We start from the raw sequence: 26,148 nt of genomic DNA, 5'->3' as shown, positions 1-26,148 counted from the left end.
TGTAATATGGGCCCTTTATGCATTTTCAGACTCTCGTAACTTGGTGCTTCTCTTGTTCAAATCTGTATTTATTGTCCATCATGTATGTCCTAATTAGGGGTGGGCGATATATCGAAATTTTAAATATATCGAGATAGTTTTTAAACTCGATATGAATTCTGACATATCGTATATATCGATATAATGCTTATATTCAATTCTGATTTCGCCGCTTCGCTTGTTTACCTTCTCTCCCGCGCGCCCCCGCCTCCCTGATTTTGTTCGCTCGTGTCTCCTTCACTCCTCACTATCGCCGTGAACGCCGAAAGTTGGTGTCAGTGAAAAGCTTCAAGCACCACGAACCTTTTCCACCATTTACAGACAAAACCACCAAGCAGCACATCCTCATATTCCACCGAGTCGCGTCCTTTAGCCCGAAAGAAGCTAAACGAGTTGAGCTGCGTGAGAAGTGCTGTTTATGCAAATGAGCCATGCGCTTAAGTTTCGTTTCTGTAAAATGTAAACACACGTGAGCAAAACTGCATTAAACACATTATTATCGCAAACGGGCTGATGTGGCTCTAGAGTCGTTATGCTTTATATATTGTAAAGTTTAGCAATGTAAAGTTTATTTATGCAGAATATTTTAATGAATAATCTGCTGAAGTGTCACTTGTACAATTGTGTTTGGAAACGTTGGGTTTGATCTGCAGTGGATTGTGGGATTAAACCTCAGAGCTCCTTACTGCTGGACAGGAACATGGATCTGTTGAAATAAGGAACATCCTGAGCTTCTTCTGCTAAATGAGCTCATGGTTCTGGTTCTGGTCTGGATAACAGAGTTAATGCAAAGATGAGCTTGAGTTGAGTTGGTTTATTTATGAATGAAAAGAAGGAAATATGTATTATTTCTTTTATTTTACAGTTAAATTATTTATGTAATTAGGGTTTTTTGTAATCTTAAATGTTCCTATATGAACTGTCGACCTCTTACACTTCAATAAAAAAAAAAAGGACCTTGTGGAATTTGGCAGATTTGTTTTTGCAGTTTTCAGTTTTAGGGGGTTATTTTTTCTTGACAATATATCGAGATATATATCGTATATCGAGATATAGCAAAATATATCGAGATATATTTTTTGATCCATATCGCCCAGCCCTAGTCCTAATTGTAATGAAATGTCTTGTACTTTTGTGTTGACAGTTGCGGGCCCATGCTGTAGATCTGAACGGAAACCAAGTGGAAAACCCAATCGACATCGTCATCAACGTCATCGACCAAAACGACAACAGGCCCGAGTTCACTCACAACATCTTTAACGGCTCTGTCCCCGAGGGCTCCAAACCCGGTACGATATTGCATCACCAGCTTTTAATTTGTTTACTCGCACTTTTCTAACTAATTAATTTGTTTGGTATTGTCAAGATTTTGTCAAATATTTTCTAGTAATACTTTTTAGCCAACAATGTTTTCTTTAAAAAGGTGTTAAAATTCTGTTCAGCTCGAGTGTCCACTTGTCACTTTTACTAATTTTTGTTTAGTTATGAAGAGTCAACAAAAATATTAGTTTTAGTTCTTGTTTTGTCATCCCTGAATACATTTAAGAATTTTAAATAGCTAAAGCTATAACTCATTTTCACTTATCTTCAAAACAGCACGGTTTGCAGTGGTCCAATTATTCACCCTGATGAGTTTATAAGCATTTTTCACAATTTTTATTGGTCTTCATGCTAACAGTGGACTTCCGGATTTTTGGAGGGTAAAAGGCTTTTATAATTAGATGCAGACGTGTTTAGTTTTAGAGCTGCTTTTATGATATATCTGTACTGGGGCAAGACAAATGATACTTTATTACACGAAACAGCCTCTTGTTGAGTGTTGGAGACGTGTGGAGACACTTTTTAATAAATATTCCATCCAGTCCTTGTGTTTGCAGAGGTCGCTGGTGCTAGGCTAGTGCATGTCAATGGCCTTAGTTATCCTGCCACTAAAAACAGTCTTACCCACTCCACAAAAAAAGCAAAACAATTATTATGCCAGACTGTCGATGTAAATGCCTGTGTTGATAGAATAATGTTTGAAATAAAACTAACCTTGCATCACATGAATCATTGCATGTTGAGGGACTATTTTTCATATATCAGTCCGCCGCTGCCAAGCTTTCTATCAGGAAGTACAACTCACTGCTGCTGCTGCTCAGATCAAATGCAAGGTTGGTTTTACTTCTAAACACAGACATTTACATTGACAGTCTGACGTAATAATAGTTTTGTCTCATGCTTTGTGGAGTGAGTAAGACTGTTTTTATTGGCAGGATAACTATGGCCATTGACATGCACTAGCCTAGCACCAGCGACCTCTGCAAATACAAGGACTGGATGGAATATTTTAAAAAGTGTCTCCACACGTCTCCAACACTCTGGCTCACTAGAAAATGAGGTCCTATGTCCAAAATTCTGGACTGTCCCTTTAAACATTTGGTTTATGTAACTCTCTTGCTTTTAAACAATAGTGGAAGATAAATTACTGTACTTAAATAGAATTAAATGGATGTTTTTTTTTTTACTTACTTCACAACATTTGAGAGCATGTGTCTGTACTTTCTGCTCCACTACATTTCGGTTTTACACAAAAACACAAAATTTAGAAAAGATTGATTTGTATTGCTACTGTTTTATGTAATGCTTTTACTTACTTACTTTTACTCAAGTAAATTTATCTGTACCTTTACTTAAATAAGAAAATTGAGTACATCCACTGCTGCTTTTAAAGACTTCATTATGCTAACTCGTCTGTTACTGTGCTCTCTAGGTTCGTTTGTGATGACAGTGACCGCGGTGGATAAAGACGACCCTAAAATGGCCAACGGGATGCTCCGGTACAAGATCCTGTCCCAGAATCCTCCGAGTCCCTCCTCCAACATGTTCACCATCAACAACCGCACGGGAGACATCATCACTGTGGCTGCCGGCCTGGACAGAGAGGTGAGAGAGAAGCTTCCATCCCCCTCATACTGACTGGTGCAAAGGTTTATCTAGTCTACGTCATCTTTTTGATCATAATTTTAAGGACTCTTTTATTTTTTGTCAGGTTTTAGTCAATGATTAGCTCATTTTGAAAGCAACTCAGCTCTACATTTTTGGTTTTGGTTGATTAATTGACAGACTCATATAGTTGGTATAAAGAGGTGGACTAAGGGAGTGTGACATCACCTATAGGGTTTACCTCCAGCCAAATAAAGCTCAACAAGGCTACCAGATATAGCGGCGAATTTGGAGGCGAGTTCCATATTTAGAATTTCGACTGAGAGTGTTATACAAACCAAAGAGCTAATCCAGAGCAAGGCTGTTGAAAGTAACACTCCCTGCTAAACTGGCAGTGTGAGCGCTTGGCAATGCTGTCAATCAAACCTGTTGCTACAATAACAGGAGCGACTTCTGGGAAAGACGGCGCTTGATTGGTCTTTTATTAATGTTCATATCTTGATTCATGGACAAAGGAATGAAATAAAAACACCAGGATCATATAGAGTGGGTTATTATGAACATTTTAAGACCAAAATGGCAAGGCTCACTGCAGCAATTATGAAAAGAGGGGCAATGGTTTTTCAATAGAAAGTGAATTGGAGCCAGTCATATATAAATAAATATGTACACTACCAGTCAAAAGTTTTAGAACACCCTAATTTTTCCAGTTATTTATTGCAATTCAAGTTGTGCATGTCCAATGAAAAGGTTGAAATGGTACAAAGGTAAGCAGTGAACAGCCAGAGGTTAAAAAAAAAGATAAAAGATACAAAACACAAGTCCAAGCTCTGCCAAAACTACCTCAGGAAGGAAGGAAGAACAAGATGGTGAAGCTTGAAAACATGGAGTGTCCAGCACAGTCTCCAAACTTAAACCCCATGGAGCTGGTTTTGGGATGAACTGGACGGAAGAGTGAAATCCAAACAACCTGCAAGTGTCACACATTTATGGGAACTTCTGCAACAGACTTGGGAAGAACTTTCTGAAGAATATTTGATTTCTGTTGTAAAAAGAACGAGCCACGAGTGTGTTCAGCTGTTACATCTGCCAAAGGTGGACACTTTCACGAATCAAAAGTTTAGAATACATTTTGGTCAACAGGAAACCGTAAAAAAATGGAAAAAGTGTGGTGTTCTAATACTTTTGGCCGGTAGTGTATACAGTCTATGCAAACTCCAAATGGATATTCCACCAATACTAGGAATACTGGGTGTGTTGCCAAAGGACACAATAACAGTATGCAGTAAAGCCAAGTATTAATTTGAAGTACCAAGTATTAAACAGGCACGGCCTTGCTTGGCTTCTGAGATCAGACGGCATTGGATGGTCCAACAACTTAAACCGTTTTTGCAGTAAACCCAAAAGGACTCTCAGTGAAATGTGTCCTCGGGAAGTGACAGCTAAAGGCCTTGCAGGTTCAGTGTGACTCTATTACTGATTTGAAACCAGTACGTTACAGCTATATTAAAGTGAAAGCTATACCAAATTCACCCATGGTAATAGACCCATGCAATGGAATTAAGCACATACAGAAATGTCAACATACTTTCACTGGTAACTCAAAAATATTCCCATGTTTTTATTCATACTAAACAGGTTGCTCTGCTGGGATGGAGGGGGTGTAACAGAAGGGCTTTTTGGCACTCTCTATAAAACATAGTGCTTTGACATTTCTCTAGGAGGAGCCGGCCAATAGGGGCAGGCTGGTAGGTATTTTTGGTGTGAACACATTTGTTAGTGGGAAGTTCAGGTCCAAGAAACAGCTTTGGAAGATACCATTCCTTTTCTAGAATACATTATTTAAAGGTTACCTAAGCTTTGTGCATTCATGAGCTGTTTTGAAGAAATTTATTCATTCTGTTCAGATATTGGACTTCATATATATTTTACTGGTACCACATAAATAAATAAATAAAAAATACATTTCTACATCTGGCCCACCCCCAACCACACATATTTAGTAGCGTATGAAACCCGAATACCAAAACATGCTATTGTCTATTCTTCCATATGTTAACAAAGTCACAATTATTTAATTTAATGCAAATCATTCTATTAACATTTAAGTTTTCTTACCGTAGCAATGAAGAATTTAAAACGAAATATTATTTATCTTTTGAATGGGAAAAGTCCTCAAAATATTAGATTACCTGAAACTGATTAATAGAAACATTTAAAAATGAATGAAGTCTTGGTATCCAACTTTATTTATTTATTTACTTTATATTCTGAGTCTGAGGGATTGAAACGTATCAATAAAAAAAAAACCTGGAGACAGTGTGCAGGAGCTTTTCTTGAAAACAGCTAAGTGCCTCCCCTTCAGCGTGCCTGTCGGCCAGGCAGGTGTGCAGAGCCTGCACAGAAACAAGTACAATTTTATTTACAAATCTTAATAGTTAAAGTGGGACTAAACACCTAAGCTCCGCCCACAACCACATTTCAAGTAGAGCTGCTAAACTGTGCAAAACCTGGAGGACGAAAGAAGAGTGTGAGAGAGGTGTATCCATACATCAGACTCCACCGCTGCAGCGTGAGGTTTCTGATCTAGATGTAATCAGGACAGTCTTGCGTGATGTCACATAGTACTTGCAGTTGTAGCGGGCTGGTGGAGCATACACTTTGGCTACATTCAGACTGCAGCCTCAAGTGACCCAAATCAGATTTTTTCACCCCTGTGTGACCTGTATCTGATCTTTTAATGACAGTCTGAGTGACACAGATCCGATTTTTTCAAATGCAACCCAGGCCACTTGGATATTTGCTCCTAAAACCTATACATATTCGATCTTTTGATATGAGACTTAAGTCTGAACGTCCAGGTCGCATTCATCCCACCTACACAACATAACAACACGGTAACAAGCACCTGTTTTGAGCCAATACAGCCCAACGCTAAGGCATTTACTCACTGAAACAGGTCAACGAAGACGTGTTTCCTCCTGCGAGAGTGGTACAAGTAGGCGCTCACAAATGTACACAAACGTCCTTCGCATCATACAAAAATTGTTTATGAATTGTGTCAGTGAAGCAACGAAGTACGTATCAATCCCACCACTCTTGGCCCACATGTTCCTTTCTACAGTCGTTGCTCCCGCTGCCCCACAAAACGCCATGGCCACAAACCTCGTCCTTCTCCTTCTTAATCTCCTCTTAAAACAAATAAACTGTACATGTTCTGGCTCCGGTACAACAGCAACTTTAAAATCACCCGGTCCTCATGTCTTGGGCTACTTATGTAAACTGCATGTGACGTCTTCGTGTCCTCCAATGCACATGCGGGACACTTTTGGGGCATTTAAAGTTCACACTGGAGATCATATACAAGTTGCATTTAATTGGAAATGTGAACAACCTCGCAAAAAAAATCTGATTTCACAAAAAAATACAAATTGAGCATTAAGCCCTGCAGTCTGAACATAGCCTGATTTTGACACTTTTGACCAGGGAAGCTGCAAAATGTCCACTGAAATTGTCAAAAAATGACTAGGACGCTATTAAAAACACCTTATACACAGTTTAGTAGCAAAAAAACACCAGAATCTCAATGCTGATTTAGTGTTTAGTTCCAATCTGTACATGTTGTTAAAGCATCAACCCAATCTTTGAACCCTCGATAGCTTCTTTCACTTCTTTTCGATTGTCCTCGCAGCAGTAGCCGGCGGTGTTCCATTGTGTGTAATGCCATCCGTATATTTAGCTTGTTGATATGCTGTGGTGCGGTGAGCGAGTGCTTTTCTTTCACCTGTCAGCGTTTGGCACGGCTCAGCCCGGACTGGCTCAGCTCCACTCAAACATTTACACTCACTCCTCTCAGGGACACTCTAATTGAAAACTGCTGTCAGCTGTTGTGTGCAAACCAATATCTGCTCCACTTTTCAGAAAGGGCCCAATGCAAAACGTACATGGAAGAAGACATGTTTTGGATCGTATCAGTGAACTGTTATCATCGGCCTCTTACGCCGTTGTATTTCCAGTCAAGGAACAGTATTTTCGTGGCTTGGCACAGTTAGTTGAGAGTATTTCTTCACTAAAATATTAAATCATTATATTTAAAGATGTGCTGTGTAACTAGTTTGTTCCTGTTTCTATGGATTTGCCATTGCACTGCTTAGAATGTTCCACAATATGACATTAAACAGGTCTGCCTTACCTACCTTGTTCAGTTACAGGCATTGTGTCTCCGCCTCTCCACAGATCTGACCTGTAACTTGCTCTGGTTCGGTCTCCATGATGATAGAAGGATTTAAAACCATACTGTGAAAAAATTCCAGATAAAACAATAGCATTTGATGGACTCTCCACCAGAAAAGTTACACAGTGCACCTTTAAAATTTTACACAGCAAAAAGTGGAGTTTTAAAATTGACTCTCACATAATCAATTTTTAACATTTTCTCAGGGTTTATATGAGTCCAATCTGTTCTAGAGTTAATTTAACATTTTTGGAAATGTTAATTAAGTAACCCTGGACCAAAGTTCTTGTTTAACCCCAAAATCAAGAGTTATATTAAAGTTTTGAGAGTAAATGAATAAGACTTTGTGGGGTTATCCTGATTTAGCTAAACAGCACACAGAGGTGTTTTATATTTACACTTTATTTTAGTTAATTTAAGATGAAATTATGTACAAAACTGGTTCAAACTGGTCTTCTCTTGGAGGAGTTTGAAGTGGTGCGTGGGAGGTGCCAAATTAACACTAAGGGAAGTTGAATTATCTTCAACCATATCAACTCCGGCAAATAACCCCAATTCGAATCCCCATAACTTTCAAATAGTTAAAATAACACGTAGAAGAACTCTGAAATATTTCACGCTGAATGTGTAGCCGTCCTGTTTTTGCTGTGTACTATTGCCTTTCTTCATTTTGTTTTGATGAAGTTTATACCTTATCTTTGCTTTATGTATCTTTGCCTTTGCACCTTATGTATGAAAATAGATGAGAGAAATCAACATTATTGATATTGCACCTTATAATCCAGTGCGTCTTATTGTCCGAAAAATACAGTATTTTAAAGTAGTAGTAGATCAGATCTGATTGTTTGCTTACGACTACAGTAATGCCTTGTAACATTGTGCCGTACACTTCACTCACCTTGCCTGTTTGCCTCTGATAGTATGAGTGTGGGGGCAGAGGTGTTGAGAACTGTTTTTCTAAGTTTTCTTCTAACCCACATATGAAAAAAGATCACAATAACAGCAGGCTACAGCAGTCACAGCGCTATGACAGACAGAAATGCTTTTGATTGGATATTGTACCTCTCCGCCGCTACTACACAGCTGGCTGGAAGAAAATATTGCTTCTTGCAATAGGCCTGGAGTTTGAGCTGTTGATTTAATGTTTTGTGATGCTCTACAGTCTGACTTAGATGAAAATAATTTATGATTCAGATAGAAGAATTCAGACTAAATCCAGACTTCATATTGAATAAAAAGAGTTTGGTTTGGCTGGTATTGGAGTGAAGCAAAGTGCTAGTGTAAAATAAAGAACAATGTAGTTTTATCAAATTATGATAAATACATTTTTTAGAACTTTTACCCATGTTATAGTTGTTTCCTTTTTTTTAACTGGGGAGGCAAATATGGTCAAAATGGGTTTTAGTATTGTGACACGTGAAAACGCGAGGGAGAGAGGAAGGATGAAGTCTGGTGGAGCATCTACAGACTGTGGCTGTTTTACAGCTTCAGGTGTGATTTTAAATGTCCAGAACTCAGGGAGGAAGGTTTAAGTCATAAATTTATGAAATAAACAGGGACTTTTGCGAAAAATTCAAATATTAACATTTCGAAGGCATTGTGGATTCTTAGCAGCTACAGGCCAACAAATATCCATCATCCAGTTGTTTTAAGTCCAGAAAGCCCGTTTAAAGTGCAAGATTCTAGAAAATGTTTGAATAACGCAGTTTATAAAGTCTCAGAAACAAATTTTAAATGAAATGATTGAACTTGTGGTCAGTAGTTACAGATGATTATCCCAGAGTAAGCTTTTTAAGAGAGAAAAAGACATAAAAGAAAGATAATAACAATATTTGGGGGATTTGATGTTTATTTATTTTTTTAATGCATTTGAATGAAGGCGTTTTGTCCTCTGTGTGTAATTTGAGAACATATTAAATATACTGCATATGTAAATTAAATATATAGTAATTACAATAAAAACAAAACAATTTTGTCAACATAATGTTCTCTTGGGTGAGTGAATTTACATATATCCACCACCACCTGATCTTGTCTGACGTCTGAAGCCAAGCAGGGATGGGCCTGGCTCATCATTGTTCGTTGTTGCTTGCTGCTATATTCCCATTATTTTGTTTTTCTAAAACAAATAACAATGTCTTTAATTTTTACTTTCCTGAACATAATGAATACAGACTTTCAATCACTGCTATTTAATACACACATGCCTCATTTTTTCCTTTCAACTCTTCTCCAAACTACTGTTTCTTTTTGTCTTTAAGTCTTTTCCTGACAGAGGATTGGCTGCAGACCTCTACTGTTTTACTCTGCGTTTTCACGACACTGTCTGGTTTCCTGTGGGTTCTGTGTAAACGGATGTAGTTTTGTCTCATTACATCATTTTGAGAAGTCTTCCAAATAGTTGACTTTACAGGTCTCTGGGCTGTGCTAAAGATGTGTACTTTGAGTCTGTATATTTCAGTCGCCATGAGGGAGGTTTTGTTATTAGAGCTTATCTATGACTCCATTTTCTGATCTGTTTTAATGTAGTTTCCTCATCACAAACAGACCACGGACTTGTTGTTGTTGTTGTTTGTTGTTTTAGATCAATATTACAATTTGATCATGTCCATAACATAAGAAAATGATCCACGGGTGTCATAGATCGTCATAGGAACTCCGACAGTGTGCCAAACGCCTCTCCAAACTCTTTACCCTGTGTTTATAATTTTGTGTTTCAGAAAGTGACCCAGTACACGCTGATCATCCAGGCCACGGACATGGAGGGAAACCCCACCTACGGCCTCTCCAACACAGCGACGACAGTCATAAGGATCACCGACGTCAACGACAACCCTCCAGAGTTCACCACAGACACGGTACGAACACAAACTAAGCTCTACAACTGTTTATTAAGTTGTCATGGGGATAAAACTCTTGTATTGAACAGAATTAAAATGATCAAAATGTGTAACATCCTTTAGTCTATTCTTCCATATTATTTCAGTGTAATTAATGTTATTTATGTACACAAGTCTTTCTCTTAACATTAAAGTTTTTTTTTTTTTTTACAAAACAGAACCATTGATGGATTGATGGTTGATTTAAAAAAAAAAAGAGATTCAAATTCTAAAAGTTGTTAGAAAAGCTTTGAAATCCACAAATTGCATCACCACCAGTTAATTTATTTGTACATTTTTAAACTTTGTAGCATAGTGTACATTCTGGTTACGCCATGTAATTTTTGTAACTCTCCTATTGGCTAAAAAATAAATAAATTTAGAAATTACCATATATTTTTAAAAATAAATTAAATTATATTATTAATTATTCACATGCATTATTGACAAAAAATATATTTATTTTTTTTTCAATGACAATTTAGATCATATTCTTGTATTTTATGGGGCTCAAATATTCAACACAAAAACCTTATATCTTATTTATTTATTTATTTAATTATTTTTCAGCTTTTCAACAGTATTGTTATTATACACAAATTTAAAAATGTAAAAAAAAATTCAAAAATTGAATTTATATTATGTAACTTTTTAGTTGGGGTTCCACCTTCTTGTTTCTGTATAAATGTGTCATTGCTCTGCCTGGAATGTCCCACAATATGACTTTGAACAGTTCTACCTTACATCTGTTGTAGTACATGTAGATTTGTAGCTTAAAAATACCTTGAAGAATAGACATTCTGACTGTGAGCGGGGTCGCCACTTCGCAGATCTGACCTGTAACTTGGTCTGGTTTGGTCTCTGTAAAGATAGAAACGTTCCACACAAAGCAAGAACATCTCCATGAAGAAAAGCGTTTGACGGTTCCTCCACCAGAAAAGTTACACAATGCACTTTGACATTTACAATTTCCATTAGATTAGATTTTTCACACCACATTCCCCTCACATTTATTGATTTACCTTTCTTTGTTCCAGTTCTTCGGGGAGGTACATGAGAACCTCGTGAACGTGATCGTGGCGAACCTGACCGTCACAGATAAGGACCAGCCTCACACGGGGGCCTGGAGCGCAGTGTACCGCATCATCGCCGGAGACCCCACCGGACGCTTCTCCATCCCCACGGACCCCACCACCAACGAGGGCCTGCTCACCGTGGTCAAGGTCAGGGCGTAGCCACGTTTAATAGAGAACAGTGCGTGAATACATAAATGGTTTTCTTTTATGGTTAAGATGAGATGGGGTATGTAAAATTTTATATGTGGACGCCGGTGCATGTATGACTAATGAAACATGGCTGCCATTCTTCGTCGGTGACCTCTCTCACCGACAATCACACATGCATACTTGAGTTTCTATGCTTCTTGGGGGACATTACATTGACTTGCATTCATTCCTAAAGACTTTAACCATAATTACTGTTTGCCTAATCTTAAACAAAAGCTAGAACAATATATTTTGGAGCTCAGTATTTACAGTGTATACATTTTCATCATAAAAGTGTAGAGATTTTGGATATTTTTGTTGTAACATGATAACATTTGAGCTGTAAAAGGCTGAATAAGTGTCTTCTAGGGCCCCATCCACACTAGTATGTATTCGTCGTCGTCGTTTTCGTTGTGGATGTAGTGTTCGTCCACACTAATCTGATTGAAAACTGGTCCAGAGACGGAACAATCTGGTGCCGCCAGCTCTCACGAAGATCTGATCCATCACCGTGTGGACGCCTGAAAACGCTGATACACTGATAACTTAGGTCTAACGCTAAGAGGCTAGAATATATTCATATATACGGTCTATGTGTACGACCTGCAGACGTGTAATCTCTGAAAAGTTTAACATGACCGGAAGATCACTCAAACAATCACGAATCACACTAAATACAACTTAAATAAGAGGGGAAATTAATTGTAATTTTGAATTTTCCCACTGAGCCAGTGTTACTTCTGGATAGTAGTTTAATGCCAATTTGTGGAACATTTGACACAAAGCAATACAGTCGTCCCTCGCTATCGCTATTCACCTTTCACGGTCTCGCTGTTTTGCAATTTTTTTTTGTGCAATTTTGCATGCCTTTTTTTTTTACAGTGTATGAACGTGTATTGTGTTCCTCCCCCTGCATCCTGATTGGCTAAGGGATTGTAGACCATTGTCACTCAGTCTCCTAGTGCCGTGTCTCCTGTACAGAACAGAGTGCGTTCAGCCAAATTTACATAAATGTTCGATCGCTACCAGTGTGATTTTGAAGTGCAGCGCGATCGGGCAATTGCCGCGCTTACCGTGAGGTGCGGAGCTCTCTGTCCGTCCTTTCTCCTGCAGTCACCTCTGAGCCTTCCTGATCTTGAGTCCTGTTTCAGTCCTGGTTTACTCCTGGTTTAGTCCTGGTTTAGTCCTTCTCTTCAGTCCTGGAATCAGTCTTAGGTTAGTCCTGGGTTAGTTCTGGTTTAGTCTTGGTTCACTCCGTGGTGTATGCCGCGCAAAAGTTTGATATAATCTCGGGTTAATGGGTGGGTGCGGTGCTGTACTGCGTGGGTGCGGGTCTCCAAAAATGCAGGATGCAAAAAGGGTTAACTGTCCTGTCTGAGAAAAGTGTAAAAAGTGTGTGGTGAGGGGTTTTTACAGCGTTAAAACAGATAGAATAATTGGAAAATATAAAGTTGACTACTTCGCGGATTTCACCTATCATGGGTTATTTTTAAAATGTAACCCCCGTGATAAAGGAGGGACCACTGTAACTTCACTAGCAGGTATGGCACGCTCGTAATGCAGCTTTAAGTCAGAGTAAAAGTATGTTGCTCAAAAGGTAGTACAAGTTCTTAAAAAGATACTCCAGTAAAAGTAAATTTAACTGAATACTACCCACCTTTAATCATCACATATTTATACTAGTTGTGGGTAGAAACACTGCACTGTGGAGGACGAAAACACTAACGTACAGAACGCATAGCAACTCATCCCACTCATCTGAGCAGAGCTTCTCTTGGCTGCAGATTACAGCCTCATAAACCATGTCAGAGCTCTGCCCCTCTCCAGCTCCGGTCCGGTCTCCAGGGGGCGCTGTTTCTGTCCGGTCCCTGCAGATCCGGCCTGCTTCTGCCCCCTCAAGGTCAGGTCCTCATTCAAAATCCAAAAATCGATATTTACTGCTACACGTTCTTTTAAGCTCACCGTATGTCAGATTTTATATTAAAATATGCGGGGATCAAATATGTGTAATGTATATGGGCCCGGGGAGGTTATAAATAGCATTTTTGATGGTGGACCAAGGACACTGAGAGCTGCTTGCTGTGTTTGAGTTGAGGCTAGAGAGTGATCGTGCCCTGCAGCTGTGGGAATGGCCATGTTTTGAAGCACATTACCAGTTTTTTCTAAATAAAACATAGGTGTGGAGAAGTAGTGGTATCAACAGAGAAGATGTGACTGTTGTAATGATTTGACATTTGAAGTGTGGTCCTGCTACAGAAAAAAACTACTATATGCTCTTTATACTTTGATGATGTTATCAATATTTCCTGGTGGTGTGATGCGAACTGTAGGCATATGGAAGATAATTTGTTCCATCAGATTTAGAATTTTAAATGCTGTTGAAATTCTCATTTTGAATTTTTTAACTCTGAAAAAACATGTTTGAATTTGTTGTTAAGTTGTTATGAATTTTAACTTCTGAAATTTTAAGTGTACATTTTCAAAGTGTATAAAATTCAGCACAGATATTTCCAAGCCCTCAAATTCAACATTCAAAATTCAGAGTGTAAAATTCGCAGTGAAAAAAAAATTCACAGTAAAGATCCAAGATGCCAAGGCAGAAGCAATCAATCCAAAGTGATCTGATCTAACTTAGTAACAAACAGGAAATGGTGCAGTGAAGTGATCTCATTGATCAGAATTAGCCTCATCAAAACATCATTGCTTTGATTTGTTAAGTGTAAACCCCGCCCACAGATGAGAACAGCCAATAGGAAACAGTCTCTATACTCCTCACTCACACATGATCGACTGCTTCTGCCTTGGCATCTTGGATCTTTGCTGTCTAATTTTTCACTGCGAATTTTACACTCTGAATTTCGACAGTTGAATTTGAGGACTTGAAAATATCTGTGATTTATTTTTTTTATTTTTTTTATTGAAAGTAAACTTCAAATTTCAGCCACTAAAATTCAGAATAAAAATAATTCAAACATCTTTTTTCAGAGTTAAAAAATTCAAAGTGAGAAATTCAGCGGTGTTTAAAATTCACAACCTGATGGAACAAATTATCTTCCATCTAGGAGGTGCTGATAGCCGATATAAAAGACGATATATTTAGTGATGTAAAAATTCACTGTAAATCTTCAATTGATTATAAAACTTAGGTTTGGTTCTATTGAATTTTAAATTGGGTTTATTTAGGCTGCATTTATTGTTATTCTGCCTCTTTACAGTCGTATTTAAAGACAGTAGGTCGGCCAGATGGCATCTTTGCATGACAATCTAGCCAGTAAAGAAAGTACGTAGACCACCCTTATTAGTCTTTAACGGTAAATCATGTGCCACAAAGTAAGTAATTATATGCGTAAATACCGATCATTCACACCTCTATTCACATACCAGTGCAGGTGCAAAACATATATACAGCCGCTATAGTCACTTTACAATAGGCCAACGTAAGAAAAACAGGCAGCTGAACAATGAGAAAGAATCAAAAGTAGATTCAAAACTGACACATTTGCAACACTCACCGCTCACACAGACAACTCAAGTCTTCACTAATTAGCGTCCTTTCGATCCTGACTCAGAAAGATCGTCCATAATAAATAGCATGTTGACAGCAGCTGTGTGTGTAAACAAGCGCACGTGAGTAGCGTAAGTCTGGGGTGCGTTCAGGGACCGAATGGCGTCTCAGACACAGACAAATTACTCCGCAGATAAATATTGATGCGGTGCCACATATTAGGATATTTATCTGTCTGTAAATTGGATTAAATGGACATAATATAGAGAGGCTAAGCTTTATAATGAGGTATAACATTCCCACGTGGACTATTGGTCCATATCGGCAAAATTTAGACCGATATGTCTCCAAGTGCCCATATCGGTTTGTCGATATTATTGGTCTGGCCCTAGTTTTAATGCAGATTGATCAGAAAAAGTCCACTCACATTACAGGTGCATTGTGTAACTTTTCTGGTGGAGTGTGGAGGGTACATCAAACGCTTTTCTCCGTGGATATGTGATTGCTTTGTCTGGAATTAATTTCTATCACCATGGAGATCAAACCAAACCAGGTCAGATCTGTGGAGAGGCAACACCGCTCCCAGTCAGAATGCTTGTTTTTTCTAGGAATTTTTGAGTTATAAAACCACCTGCAGTTGAATAAATGTAAAGTAGAGCTGTTTAATGTCATACTGTGGAACATTCCAGCCAGAGCAATGACATTTGCATAGAAACAAGCAGGTGACCAACCAAAAAGTTACACAGTGCACCTTTAAGAACACATTTTTTCTATGTTTTTCAGTCCAATAAAACAAATTAGGCTTTTATTTCAGTCTTCCTTTTTTTGGCTCAACATAACATACTGTGGCTGTAATATAATGTTAAAAATACTATTAGTACTTCTTATAAAACAATGCAAGCTTTTAATCATTCACAAACCACAGTCTTTTATTGTCGGAGTGTAAAGTCCAGTAAAGTCCAGTAAAATAACCCAAGCTGATCATTGACAATTAGAAATGACTGGAGCTCTATATTGTTTAAAATTTATTGTTTATTTAAAATCAATTGCACAGCCCATAAACTATTAGTAAATACTATGAATAATTGAACACATGGCTTGTTTTAACAGTCACTTTCAACCTTGAACTGAAAATTATGCTTTATCATATTCCACTATCGAAAGTAAAAGTATTGAAAATCAGATACTAATCAATTCTAAAACTAGTATCGAATAGGAATGTAATGATATCTAAATCTCACGGCACGATATTATCACAATATGCATCTCACGGTACGATATTTACTGCGATATTTTGAAGAGGCGAATATAATTGTAGATGGGACACTTTTTTGCTTTTAAAATACCTTGACAAGATTTTGGTGTGAATTATTTCCGTCATAATCTCGAGAATTCAAGTAAAAAAACATATTTCTTCATGTTGTCTGTGCTGAAATGAATCATGGGATATGTAGTTTCCGATGTTCATAAGCTGTTGCTGCTATAAAAAAAATGCATTTATTAAAGCAACTTGTAATTCGATATATTGTGACACTCCATGATATTATTGTGAGACATCTGACGATACGATATCACAATATTTTGGTTATTGTCACATCCCTAGTATCGAATCTAGATACTCATTTGAGCAGGTATCGATACTACATTCACTCAATAGTTGTATCTATCTTGTATCAGAACAGTCTTGTATCAGAACAAATATAAGACTCGTATACGCCCATGGACCAATATGGAACCTACTTGGTCAGATATAAGACCACAGAAAAGAAAGTACTATGATTTAATGTTGAAAATCTCATTCTATTGTCTAAATGAAGAGTGTTTTTTTATTATCATCATGGTATCCGAATCAATACTGAGTCTCGAGTCTATTCCTTAGTATTGAAATTGAGTTGGAAGTTTTTGGGCCTGTTTACACGAGAACGCTTGCGGGTAAAAACGACAAAATATTTTATCGAAAGTGCCTTTTGTCTAGACGGTGACGGCATTTTTGGGGCTTAAAAACTGACAAATCTGGAACCACCCTCCAGAGTGGAAAAGTTGAATACGCTCCGTCGTAGCGTTTCTGTCTACACTGCCCAAGACGCAAAACTCTGATCAGATCTACTCACGTTGCGTTCACATTTACATCACATACATCATCACTTAGCGTCACCATCGAGCCCCCTGGCATCTATACACAATCGAATTCCACACACTTTTGCGTCACCGTATGCACGCAGATTTCCTCCCAAAAACGCTCGCCTAAACGCGGAATAAAAAGTGAACCCGCAATGCCACTTTTGTGTCTTCTGTTCAGACCGTCATCGTATAAACGTAGCCTTAGTATCGTGACAAAACTATTTTACACAATGCTGCTATTACTACCTCTCAAAAATATGCATGTGGAAGAGAATTGGACATTGTTAACCTGCAATTGTCCAGCTTGCACCCGTCCTCTCGCCAAGGTGACCCAAAGAGGACAAAACGAATCAATACAAAAGCTACTGACTTCTTGACCCCATTTAAGCTCCACAATGGATTTCCAGAAGGTCAAAAGGACAATTGTCACAGGTTATTGCAAATTCTGCTAAAATTTCAGTTTGGGGAATTATTTTGGTTCTTTTTTTTTCTACAAACTTTCATTAACAAAGTTCAGCGAATGTTTTTACCCTTAGAAAGTACAAAAGGTTCATTTATATGTGATGTTTTTAGCAGTATCAATATTCATCAGGTATAGCTCAGGGACAAATAAGGCCTTAAGCTATTTTGAATTATACATCAGTGTTAAACAAAAATAAATCATCAATTTTGATAGTTTTCACTTTCCGAACATTTTTGTCATAGAAAATATTTCAAATCATATGCATGTTGTTTTAGTTGGTAAGCATTAAACATGTATCGTATTTTTCGGTCAATAAGTCGCTCCGGAGTATTAAGTCGCACCATCCAAAAAATGCATAATAAAGAAGAAAAAAACATATAAGTCGCACCACACTATAAGTGGCACTTTTTTTGGGAAATTTATTTTATAAAATCAGAGACCAGGAACTGACATTTCATCTTTAAAGGCACGTTATAGTAAAAACAATAGAACAGAGAACAACAGACTGTTAATGTCACATATGAACAGTTCTTCAGATAAACTATAACATAAACAACAGAACAGAACAAGTTTACCAAACTCTCCATCTCACTCCAAATCACTAAATCCATTGAATTCTTCATCCTCGGTGTCACTTATGAGCAACTCCACAACCTCCGGAGGTAAACAGAGCGCCGTTTCCTCTTCTGTGTAGCTGTCGTCAGACTCAGCGTCAGTTCCAGTTAGAATTATTCCGGCCTTTCTGAATCCCGACAGGATGGTTTCAGTGTCACTGAAGTTCAGACTTTGTCGATCCATCCAATGACTTCCAGAAAAGTTGCATGGAGCACCCTCCTGGTTACTGTGAAGCTGTGTCTTTATCCCCACTTTCTGCCAGTCCCTCACAAGTTTCTTGCTCACTCCAAACTTTCTTTCTGCTGCTCGATTACCGGTTTTGGCTGCATATTTCACTACTTGCAGCTTTTTTTTTGCAATAGAAATGCCCAAAGTGTCAGTGGTACAGGAGTAATTGTAGTGGCACACACTGACCCACAAGCCTAGAGCGCCCTCTCACGGCTGCCACTGTGAACATTTTTATATATGAGTCTCAATGGAGAATAAGAAGCAGGAAACACCCAAACCATGAAAAAAGTGTGAGTTTGAAAAATACGGTAGTTGAATAAATGCAAGATAGACATGTTTAATGTGATACCGTGGAGCTTTTGTTGGGAAAGCATTAACAAGATTAGCATTGTCCATGGAGACAAAGCGAATGACGAACCTTCGTACAGAAAAGTTACATAGTGCAGTTTTAAAGGGCCTATATTTTTTGGTCCATGTTGTTTTCTCCTCACAGACATACCTGGAGTTGTGTTTTGTTTCATTCAGTAATTACAATATCGACTTATCATTCAATATATGTTGGATGGAACAGTAATATTTGGGGGTCAGTATTTCCATGAGTACTTTTTCTTTGTACTAGAAGGAAAATATTGGTTAATTTCTGTTCTACGATAAGATTTGATTTGTAGAGGGTTGGATTATGAACTTCTCTAAGATATTATAGACACAGACTTACTACTAAAGAGTTGCATTCTGCTATTTATTTCAGCTCATGGTTTGTTTGTTTTTTTTGTACATTTAGAATAAGTTTTTTGGATAATTCTGCTTTATGGTTTTGTTTCAGTATTGTCATCTATATCTTCTTTAGCAATATATCGCACTTTGAAATGTGTTATCATGACAAGCTTAGTCATGTCAGCTCTCATATGGCATTGCAGTTTTCTAATGCAGAAGTCAGCTAACAAGTTTCTTTTATTAAGTCATTTTAGATCAATATTTTAAAATGTGCAAATGTCCATAATGATCCACGGGTGTCGTAGATTGTAACTATATAGCAGGCTCAAGCACAATACGTCTTCTTTAACACAATCTCTCCTCTTCTCTTTCACAGCCCATAGACTTTGAGCTGTCACGCGCCTTCATGCTGACCGTGGAGGCGGAGAATGAGATGGCTCTGGCTCGTGGTATCCTCCTGCCTCGCCAGTCCACGGCCACGGTCTCTGTGCGTATCGTGGACCTGAACGAGCCCCCCGAGTTCAGCCCCAACCCCAAGTCCATCAAACTGGACGATGGTCTCCCTGCAGGCTCCCAGCTCACCAGCTTCACCGCCCAGGACCCCGACCGCTACATGAGGCAGAACGTCAGGTGAGAGGGCCAAGGGACACTCTAGTGGTGTTAGGTTTCAGATGACCTCACAGCATGGGCGTCCTACCCTATAAGGCACATGTGAACATAAAAATTACCATTTCATGATATCCCAGTTTGGACCAGAGCATTCTGAGCATTGCAAATATAGAAAGATTAATAATAAAGGGTTAGTCAACACTTGGCTGTGGGTGAGGATAGGAAGCCTCGTATTACTCAAACCTGAATGAATTTAAATAGAACTCTGAGTAAGCTAATGATGATCAATCACCATTATAGCTCCTAAAATATTGTAATATGTAATCTGTCCCCTACAAGAAATAGTAATATTATAATGTATCTTTACCAAAAACACACGTAGCTGGAGTCGTGTTTTGTCCATTGGCACATTTCCTTAAGTCTGCATTATTTAGTCCATTATGTAGATATAATAGATTTTCTCTTCTTTTTTTAACACAACCATACACATATTTTATATGTTATCTAAAGTGAACCAAAATAATAAGGCAAGGCTATATGGCAACAAAAAACATGTATTTTCTCTTTTACATATACCAGTTCACAATTTTTATACGTTATATTAATGTGGCTTTTAACACAGGCTTCAATACACACTTTTAAATACAAGCTCTTTAAACAACTAATGAATGTTTTCCTCTCCAGTATTAGGTCCTGTTTTCACATAACACGGGTATTTTTAAAATGGCAAATTCGCCTCTGAAAACAAATCTTTCTAAAAACTCTGGCTAGAGTGGAGATTCTGGAAAACTACGGTTTTGCGTCTACGTGTAAAGTGAGATAAATGGAGTTTTAAGCAGCTGACGCTCCAAGATTGCGACCAGTGTTTACCTTTTGCTATGATGATGATCATGGAGCATTCAGAGCAGCAGTCACATTTCTTCTGGTGCAAACACTTTTCATCTGTTTGCATTTGCACACAGCTGATGTTTCATATCCATAACCAGACACAAATGAGGCTTGGAGGTCAGTGGTTTTGTCACTTCTTTAACAGATCTGTGGAGAGGCGAGCCCGCTTAGTAATGCATGTTTTTCAAGGTATTTTTGAGTAATACTTACAACTGTATTGAAATAAATGCTACAGTTTTGAATCTAATCCAGGTGCCGCCTAGAGGCTTGGTGTAGTTATGATGGCGCTCGATGGCGTATTTATGCGGGTTGGTGTTAAGGAAAACACTTTTGAAAACGATGCCTTGTGCATGATGTTATTTTGGAAAATGGAGGAAGGGAAATATTAGTTTTTCAACATATCCAGCTATATGTAAATGTAGCCTTAACTTGGCTCAGGTCAGACTGGTCTGTGTCTTTACTCTGAACTGACTTCTTCACATTATCAATCTGGGACGACTCTCACTGAAAGTATAAATCTATTTCAACTTCCACATGAACCTCAATGCTGCAACGTGATTGGTGATTTTGAACCTTACACTGGGAGTATTTCAAGATGGATGATGAGTTTATGAACTCACAAATATTGCAAGAATCCATTTTGTTGTGCAAGTTTACACCAGTATTATTTTACATAGAAAAATGAATATTTTGATTAATTCATCCAAAGTATTCATCCTATGTCCTATTTAAGCAATAGCACAGTCCTACAAAATCTGTGTTTTTACTGCAATAAACTAAAAATATACTGCAAGTTCAGACTGGAATGCCCCTCAGACCCTCTGGTTTCTCTATAATGATATTTATAGCTCCTACACAACAGGCGGCTGCTCCTATGAACTGTGCTTTCTCTACTAAAGGACACATAGACTTTTAGTTCCTCCTATTTCAAAATGCCTGGAATCCGAAATGAAACTACCCAAAATGTCCGATATTACATCCTCAATTTTGACCAGAATACGTTCGGTAAAATAATAACTTTGACAGCCATATTTGAGCGAAAACTACCTCCAATCTTTTTAACAACCTCATACTCAAATCTCTCTCCCAAAGTGTGGTCATTCTGAAAGGACATTTACTGAAACCACTAGCCATAGCTTTCAATGTAATTCGTGTGCATATGCCTTACTGCCATTTGGTCCAATTCAATTTAACTTTACAACTCCTGAGGGGCAATAAGCACGTCCAATAATATTAAAAGCTGAGATACCAAATACATCATCTGCGTTCAAAAGCGTACAGTCGGTTTGACAAAGAACCCCAAGCGAGATCAAACTAGTCTAAAAATATACTTTCATTCAAAAATACTTGCTTTATTTCAATTACAATCTGCATATAACTAGTTTAATACGTCCAATTTTCGTTCTTTCAATTATTCAGCCGCGTTATGAAATTTCCAGATTGAACATCCTTGTACGTGAAAATGATTACACACATCATAATAGAATAGAATAGGAGAAGACTTATCAAGCAGTAATGGTTTTATGAAATATTGAAACAGCGCGACTCACGGTGGACTTTTCATTAGTTCTTAATTAAAATATAAACTCAAATGGGAAATAGAGGTAGTCAGAGGGCACGGTTTTCGACAAATATATTGACCCAAATCTTGCAATCTGTACAAATGCTAACCTTTAAACCTTATATAAACCTGTAATGGGACAAAAAATACTCAATTTCTCAACTAGAGCTATAATTATTACATGGCTGGTTTTCAGGTTTTAACATGTACTGATGTTATACTCTCAAATGCTCAGTTTTCCCTATTGATTATGTTATACTTTGCCATGAAAAACCCCAAACTCACAAATATTTAACCTGATGATTTCTGTTAGTGGGTCGATCCATTCACGTCTTGTATTACAACAAAGAAATGTGTTTTGACAGTATTCTTTCTATCTTTCCCCTAGCTGTATTAAATGTCTAGCCTGATTTATCAGCCACTGACCTCGCAGCATTTGAATTCGTTCTCTCGACGGTAGGAGGGTACTTTTTTTATTTAACCAATCACTGCTATTTGGTCGTGACGTATGTAATGTGCCACTAACAGGGCTAACTGCTATATTAAGCTTTTCCCAAATCTTGTTGGAAGAAGGGCAATAACGTTTTTCCCCTTGATAAAATTCACCAAACATTCTTTTTGTTCTGGCTTTAAATCCTTGATGTCGGGAATCATTGACAACACAGAATGTATGGATCTTCGCTGATTGGCTGGTGCCCGAACTTGCACTTCTGGGGTTTTTGTGAACTGTCTAGTGTATTCCAATTCCTGAACTAGTCGCTGAAGAGAAATTAAATTGAGCGGAGGCACTAGGTGGCACCAGCCTGGCTATTAAATATCATCGGCCGATGGAATTTTGTGATCTCATCTGTAACTAGGGATGCACCGATACGATACTGGTACCAATATAAAAAATGTTGGTGTATTTGACATCTACTCCAGGATACATATTTGTTCAGCTGATATCCCATTTTGGTCTATGAACTGGTGCAATATGATGATTTACTGGCCAATGTTGGCCCAAAACGTCTCATAATATTAAACTTATTTATTTATTTAAAGCTGGTCTGTAGTTACATAACACATTCGGATAATGTTTAACCATATGTTGTTATAGTTTTAAGGAAATAAATGATATTTTCAGTCACTACACTGGTATCATTTCATGCCAGGTATCAGCAGATACTTGAGACCAAAGTATCAAGTATCTTTGGTATCAGAACTGAAACAGCTGGAAAAGTTGGTCTCTGAAACCCAACAACAAATTCAGATATAAATGTCATAGAATTTACACAAACGGTATTCATTGCAGTATTCATTTATATACATCTGCTAGTGTATACAAGCACATCTCTTTGTCTTATATATTTTAACTTAAAGAGCTGCTTATATAGTATATCTGAACAGGGGCTCAAATACATGGAAAAGAATCACGTACAGACACTTTAACTTTAACTTCTTGCATGTCTGCAACGAAAATTATTTCCCATTGAAGATGAATTCTGATTCTCCTATTTTAACTTTTTCTCTAAAACGTCCCTGTCTAACCTTAAGTGCTATCATTACCCTGATTTTCCAAAGGATTAAGATATAAAGGTGTTCAAATTGATTCATAAAAGTTATTATTTCATGCTGGCTGCACCGTGGAGTTAAGTACCGTCTTTGTAGTCCCCCTGCTTATCTGCAAACTGGTACAATATACCAACACTTCGCCATTTCATCTCACAATTCAATCCACCCTGGTATTTTCACAGTGTATCTTTCCAATTTCAATCCCACATTACACTCATTGTTACATCCGTATATTCAGAAAACTCAGTATATTTAGTAAAAGGTGTTCATATCATAGTGGATCCTGTCATCTCCTTTTCTAATATTTACCAGTGGAACAGACATCTCCTCTGGGCCCTCTGCCTTTAGATCTGCAGATATATTGACAGCAGTAAACACTCCAAATCTGCGAGCGTGCTGTCTATTCAATCTGAGTAAATAACACCACACAACACAGGCTTTATCGCACGCGGCACTGGCACCAGTACGCACTACGCTAGCCGGTAAATATTGCATTGATTGTGTATTTTGGAAAAACAAGAGACAGTTTCTGAAAATAAGTAACAGTTTGTGATTCGAAAGTGAAGGACTGAAACTGCGAAATTGGCTCGAAAAGATGAATTTTTTTGGCACTGTGCACCTTTTCTGATGGAGGGTTCGCCTTTAGCTTGTTTCCATGGCGATGTTATTGCTTTGCCTGGGATGTTCCACAGTATGGCATTAAACACATACAGTATATCGTGTATCCGTTCAATTGCATGTGTTTTTATTTCTCAAAACCACAGTAAAAACATGAATTATTACTGTGAACACGCCCGTTTCTCCTCAGGTCTGACCCGTAACTTGGCCTTAGGATGTTGCCTGATTGTCTCCATGGAGATAGTTAAGTGAAACGCCATCCTATAGAACATTCCGAGGAAAAACGATAACATCAACATGGAATCAAGCAGTGCAACTTTAATTTAAAGACCTATATCAAAATATCTTCCCATGTATTAAAGAAAAATGAGCCGTAATACAGATCTTTTGTATAATATAGATCAACATAAGTCTGCCCTGTACTGTTTTCCAGAGGTGGGGACTTGCACTCGTGACTTGGAAGTCAGACTTAAGTCACTATTTTTAGGACTTGAGACTTGACTTGATAAAATGGACTAAGACTTGGGACTCGACTTGGGACTTGACTCTGACTTGAGAAGACTTGAGAAGCACTTTTAAATCTGAATTCTTTCTGTTCTGACCGTAATGATTCACACTAAGATCTTGTCAAGACATTTAAAAAGAAAAAATAAACATTTCCACAACTCTTACACACTATATCAATAAATATACTATGACTTTATGAGTACAGTTTATCTTAAAATTCATGTAAGTTGCAAAAATCTAAACTATATTTGGTACTTTGGTTTAAAGAATTGAAATGACTTGAAGCTCAAAGCAGACGACTTGGATTTGATTTGGACTGTGACAGTGACTTGAGGCTCGACCTGAACTTTGACTTGACTTGGGACTTGACTTGGACTTGACTTGGGCTTGCCTGTATTTGACTTGGGACTTGACTTGGACTTGAGGTCAAAGACTTGAGACTTAATTGAGACTTGGAAAACGACGACTTGGTCCCACCTCTGCTGTCTTCATGTAATCATAAAGCTTTTTACTGTGCAATAATCAGGAAGGGTGCAGTTAGCATACTAGTTGTTTTGTTTGGTCTCTGAAAGTCGTGAAATGTGCTTACAAACTCATCACTGTGAATAAGTAGAATGTTCATACTGCATAAAGCAGGCATGTCCAAACTACGGCCCGTGGGACAAATGCGGCCCTCGGACAAATTTTTCTTGGCCCTCAGGCTTCCAGGTGATTTGGCCCAAATGACCTTGCATCAATTAAAAATGAACTTTTCACTGCAAGTTTTTTGAAAATCTACTCTGATAAAGCCAATATTGAAGTTTTAATGTGTGGTTTGAGGATTTTAGAATGAATAAAGACTGATGGCTCATTCTAACATGTTAAACATGCACATATTTCAATTATTCACTGTATTGAGCACCAGTCTACGGCCCTCGATCGGCCCTCTGCTTCATCTGTGTTTAGAAATGTGGCCCTTGATGAAAAAAGTTTGGACACCCCTGGCATAAAGCAAGTAAGGGTAAGAATATCTAGGGGTGTCAAATTATCGCGTTAATTGCGATTAATTAATTACAGTCATATTTAGCGCGTTATGTTTTTTAATCGCGTTAATCTCATTTTTAATCTCTAACTTTACTGTTTCTGTATGTGAGTTGCTTTATTATAAAATCTGTTTTTATGTGTTGTTGGGACAACAACAACACACACACAAAAAAAACACGTTTATATATTTTTTTATTTCGGTAATTCCACTCATTGCCGGAAACCCACACAAAACGCGCGCAGTAAGAGCGATGTAAACGATGTAAACGTCTTTAAGTAGACAAAAGTTATTATGTTCAGATTTCCTCGTCTTTGATACTTTATTGCAAACATTTTCTTATTCATGGAGACTTGGGCTCAACAGACAATTTGGAGAGATTTGTTAAACAATAAATTACTTTAT

At 37.8% G+C, this 26,148-nt stretch overlaps 1 protein-coding gene across 1 annotated transcript in view; it reads left to right on the top strand.

Annotated features, from left to right (window-relative positions):
- Positions 1 to 26,148, top strand: part of LOC110154708 (cadherin-2-like) — a 236,842-nt gene that overhangs the window by 144,685 nt on the left and 66,009 nt on the right. Inside the window, exons 6-10 of the mRNA XM_020918725.2 lie at positions 1,184 to 1,328; positions 2,792 to 2,964; positions 9,919 to 10,056; positions 11,115 to 11,300; positions 19,365 to 19,618. Of these exons, the coding sequence (XP_020774384.2) occupies positions 1,184 to 1,328; positions 2,792 to 2,964; positions 9,919 to 10,056; positions 11,115 to 11,300; positions 19,365 to 19,618 (896 nt within the window). The remainder of the gene's footprint in view (positions 1 to 1,183; positions 1,329 to 2,791; positions 2,965 to 9,918; positions 10,057 to 11,114; positions 11,301 to 19,364; positions 19,619 to 26,148) is intronic.

Source organism: Boleophthalmus pectinirostris, unplaced genomic scaffold (genome assembly GCF_026225935.1).
Source record: "Boleophthalmus pectinirostris isolate CB_2022bp ecotype Guang Dong unplaced genomic scaffold, ASM2622593v1 HiC_scaffold_7, whole genome shotgun sequence".
Classification (NCBI taxonomy): Eukaryota; Metazoa; Chordata; class Actinopteri; order Gobiiformes; family Gobiidae; genus Boleophthalmus; species Boleophthalmus pectinirostris.
Note: the sequence above shows the minus strand (reverse complement) of the source record. Positions and strands in the feature narration are given on the sequence as shown.